This window comes from Tupaia chinensis, unplaced genomic scaffold, assembly GCF_000334495.1.
Source record: "Tupaia chinensis unplaced genomic scaffold, TupChi_1.0 Scaffold141389_1, whole genome shotgun sequence".
NCBI classification, from domain to species: domain Eukaryota; kingdom Metazoa; phylum Chordata; class Mammalia; order Scandentia; family Tupaiidae; genus Tupaia; species Tupaia belangeri.
Genome location: NW_006201251.1, coordinates 235,124 through 239,228, shown reverse-complemented (window position 1 = coordinate 239,228; position 4,105 = coordinate 235,124). Strand labels below are relative to the sequence as shown.

General features: G+C 49.9%; 1 protein-coding gene across 6 annotated transcripts in view; it reads left to right on the top strand.

The window, feature by feature from the left end:
* USF1 (upstream transcription factor 1) overlaps nucleotides 1-4,105 on the top strand; it is an 8,519-nt gene that overhangs the window by 538 nt on the left and 3,876 nt on the right. For 4 of the 6 annotated variants that reach the window (XM_006163098.3, XM_027766184.1, XM_027766183.1 and 1 more), the window contains exons 2-5: nucleotides 2,299-2,391; nucleotides 2,733-2,782; nucleotides 3,521-3,636; nucleotides 3,956-4,057. In XM_006163098.3, the coding sequence (XP_006163160.1) occupies nucleotides 2,384-2,391; nucleotides 2,733-2,782; nucleotides 3,521-3,636; nucleotides 3,956-4,057 (276 nt within the window). In that variant the 5' untranslated portion in view covers nucleotides 2,299-2,383. Of the gene's footprint in view, nucleotides 1-11; nucleotides 325-2,298; nucleotides 2,392-2,726; nucleotides 2,783-3,520; nucleotides 3,637-3,955; nucleotides 4,058-4,105 lie in introns of those variants that run through there. The other 2 variants (XM_006163100.3, XM_006163102.3) reach the window with 2 other exon arrangements.

Here is a 4,105-nt window from a genome sequence, read left to right as displayed (position 1 = left end):
CCCTCCCTCCCTCCTCTGCGGTGCAGCCGGGGCTCCAGGCGGGTCACGGTGCAGGCTCCCGGGCTCCCTGGCCCGCGCCTGGCGGTCGCTCGGCTCTCTGAGCGCCTGCTGCTCGGTGGGCCTGCAGGGAGACGCCTCACTCTCACACCAGGTCTAGTGCCTGCCCGCTTGCGGGATGTGATCCCCCCACCCTTTGTGTCCAGACAGCAAGGGCTTTTGCTGGGCCCTAGTCCGAGCGTGCACGCCACAACATCCTATTTCGGTTTCCGTGTCACATATCCCTAAAGCTCAGGAAATGCTTCCGGATGTCCAACTAAGATTGGAGTAAGTAGCCTGACGCGGTCGCTGCGTGTCCTCCGGAGCTGCCCCTGGCTGACAGCTGTAGACGATAGAGATGCCTCCGATGCCCTGCCCTCGCTTTCATTGCCTCCTCCTGCAGTTAGCGCAGAAAGCCTTGGAGGGGCATTTCCTCCCTAGGTTTGAGGATGGAGACGTAGGTGGTCCCCTAACGCTAGAGCTGCTTCCCCTTAGGGATGGGATCTTCTTGCTACGTTACTTCCTTCGGACCGTTTCACTTTCAGTTCCTTTTTTTGTTGTTGTTAACATTTTCCTTGGGCACTGGTTTTCCAAGGCTTATCCGCTGAAGATTTTCCTTGCATAGGAAAGATTTGGAGGACCTTAAGGATAGAAGAGTTACCAAAAGCTTGCCCCTTTCCTGCTGGGATTATTTTACTGCTTTGTATTGTGTAACTGTTTCTTTCTGAAGGCATGTGCGTGTGGGGTCCTTTGTTTTTCCTGTCCTCTGCCTGAGTGCCAGGGTCCTTAGGCACCTGGTAGACTAATTCCGCCCCCATTGTCTCCTCTTCAGAACCCAGAGCCTAGTTTTTCCCTTCTTGCTAAGGCTCAGTTGGTTTGGAGTTGTCATGGCAACATTTTAGCAACTGTGTTATTCCGCAGGAAGTCTTGGGGAATTAAATAGAGGGCTGGAAGATGATGCACTTAGACTTTCAGGTCTCTAACATAACATAATACAAACATGGACACCCCAAGACAAGAGCCTTGTTAGTAGACTAGGGCCCAAGAACCAAGTCTAGTCTTAGTCGTTAGGGACAGTTTCCAGAGCCAGTGGGCTTCAGATTTCCCCTTCCTCTATCTGAGAACAGAAATGTCTTGGTGTTCAGTTATGTGGCTGAGAACCTGGAAGCAACATCAGTGTCCATGATCGTGTGATTTTTCCTGGTGGGTGGTCTGAACATGGTCCTTCCTAATTCCCATAAAGCTGATGTCATGGCAGATCAGAATAGCTTTAAGAATTGTTTACCCAGAAATCTGTTGTTTCTGTATTCCAGTCTGATTATCTTCTCTCTCACTAAGAACTGGTGTGATAATGGAGGGGTGAGGGGCTTTGTTTTAGAGTTGCTTTTTCTTTCTTTCTTTCTCTCTCTCTTTTTTTTTAATAGAGATTTTTCCTGTAGTGCGTGTGTGCTCCCAGAGAGACAGACAGAAAGTGAGAAGTCACTCACCAGGGGGGATGGCCACACCACAATTCCTTCTCCATTCTTCTCTCGGTATTTTGGGCATACATGAACATGCACCCAGTGTGAGGTTTTTTTTTTTTTTAAAGAACTATTTTTATTTAACTTTTATTATTATTTTAATATTTCCAGTGACACATACCCACAGAGAGAGAGAGAGAGAGAGAGAGCAAGCAAGCCTCCAGGTCCTGGGGCCACCTGCTGGCCCCGTACCCAGTGTGAGTTTTAAGCCACTGGGTCCGCAACTTGACCTATAGTTGACTATGTGGGAGTCCAGTGAAGTCACCATTACACCATCTTCTGGTCCCAGAGTTGCTTTTTCAATAAGTGGTAGGTCCATCCTCAACTCAGACTAGGAGAAGCTGATTAGGACCAGCAGATGGCGTAATGTTGCTGGACTCCCATATAGTTGACTGAAATTTGGGGGTTTAAAACTCACGCTGGGTGCATATGTGTGTGTGCCCAAGATCCCAAGAGGAGAATGGAGGAGAAGGGATTGTGGCATGGCCATCCCCCCTGGGGGTGATTTCTCACTCTCTGTCTCTCTGTCTCCCTAGCAAGCAAATGTACCCTATAGCAAAAATATCTCTCTTAAAAAAAAAAGAAGAAAAGAAAGAAAGAGAGAAGAGAATGAGGGAAGCTGAGTGTGCCTTGCAGGCCACTGAGTTATTTTCTTGGCTATGTCTTAATGGAGCCTAGGTTCTAGAATCAGGGATACTGTTCAGTTTCTTAGACTCACTGCAAACTTCATTATTTCTGTTAGGACTTAGCACCCAGGCCTGCAAGTCGGGAGATACTAAGACCTCCAAAAAAGGCTCAGTTCCTCGGATGTGCCCCCTCACAGAGAGATGAAGGGGTGAGTGAAGAAGAGGTAGGGTCTGGGATGAGAGGTGGGTGGCCTGGGAGAATGCACTCGCTGTGACGTCGGGCAAACCTGGATTCAGCTCTAGTTCCATCACGTACCAGCTCTGTGATTTGGGGTGCCCACTTGTAAAGTGGGAGTGGTCCTACCTACCTCATGGTGCTGTCCTTGGTCTTAGGACAGTACATGTTATGTGCCTGTGTCCACAGTAAGCACTCAGTAAGTAAATACTAGTCCTTGTTATTCTAACCCGACCTAGCATGTGCCGGGAATGCCAGTGAGCTTCTTACCCACTTCTTCATCTTTCTTGCCTTTTGTCCTTTCACCATGAACAGGCAGCAGAAATCAGCTGAAACGGAAGAGGGGACTGTACAGATTCAGGAAGGTGAGTGTTAGGAACAGAACCAAGGTCAGGAACCCATCATGACTCCCGTCCTAACCACACTGGGCCATCTCCTGTGCATTCTTCTCCTTCTAAATGACATGTGGGGGGTAGAGGCTGGTCCCATGACCTAGTGGTTAAGACACCTGGATTCCACATGGCCATCTGCATTTCAAGTCCTGGCTCCGGTGGCTTGAAAAATCTATCAGGTGATCAGGTGTGTGCCCCAAATCCTGACAGGAATGGAGAGGTGGAGGGAAGGGATTGTAGTATGGCCATGCCTTACTGGGAATGCTTTGTCCCTCTTCCTCTGTCTCCTTCTTTCATTTGCCCTCTGGTAATTTAAAAAAAAAAAAAAGTTGACATGCAGGGAACTGGGCAGTGTTACAGGGTAAAACACAGCACTCTGCAAGGCGAGTATGTTGGGTTGTCAGAAAAATCATGATGCAAAAATGTGTCTATGCAAAAATGCATCATGACTTTCCTGACGACCCGATGCATGGAAAGGCTCTGGGTTCATGTCCAGAGTCTTCCCTGAGTATTCTGTGTACACGTGTGCCCGTGATCCGGGGCTGGCTGAGGGTGAGTGTGACGTTGGACTAGGGTGGGATACTCTCTCTTTTCTCTGTCTTTCTTGCTCATGGAGAAATATATAAATACACTTTCATAAATCGATGACCTGTAAGCAGCATAGAGGGAGAAAAGCGGTAACTCGGACGTCTCCTTTGCTCTTTAACTCAGGTGCAGTGGCAACTGGGGAGGACCCGACCAGTGTGGCTATCGCCAGCATACAGTCTGCTGCCACCTTCCCCGACCCCAACGTCAAGTACGTCTTCCGAACTGAGAATGGGGGCCAGGTAAGGGAGGGTGGCTGCAGGTGTTACCTGGGGTTGGGACTGAGGGAGGTAATTGAATGTGTTTTGGGGGACTGGGCTTAATGGACGAGGGGAGCATATGGACTGTTTGGGGCATGTGGCTAATAGGTTGGGATTAGAGCTTGGTGTGTGGTGGGGTAAGCTGAAACGTCTGTGTGGGGGAAGAAGGGAGAATGGCTGAATCCACGTCCCTGAAGGACTCTTGTTTTGCGGCCCTATCAGGAGAAGCTGTGAGGGGGCCTGGAATGTCCAGCATTTAACTCTTTTCTTCCCACTTCTTCCCACTTTGTCCTCCCTTCAGGTGATGTACAGGGTGATCCAGGTGTCTGAGGGGCAGCTGGATGGCCAGACTGAAGGCACTGGCGCCATCAGTGGCTACCCTGCCACTCAGTCCATGACCCAGGTACAGGGGTGTGGGCTGGGGGGGGGACTGGCGGGCTGGCGCGGGAGG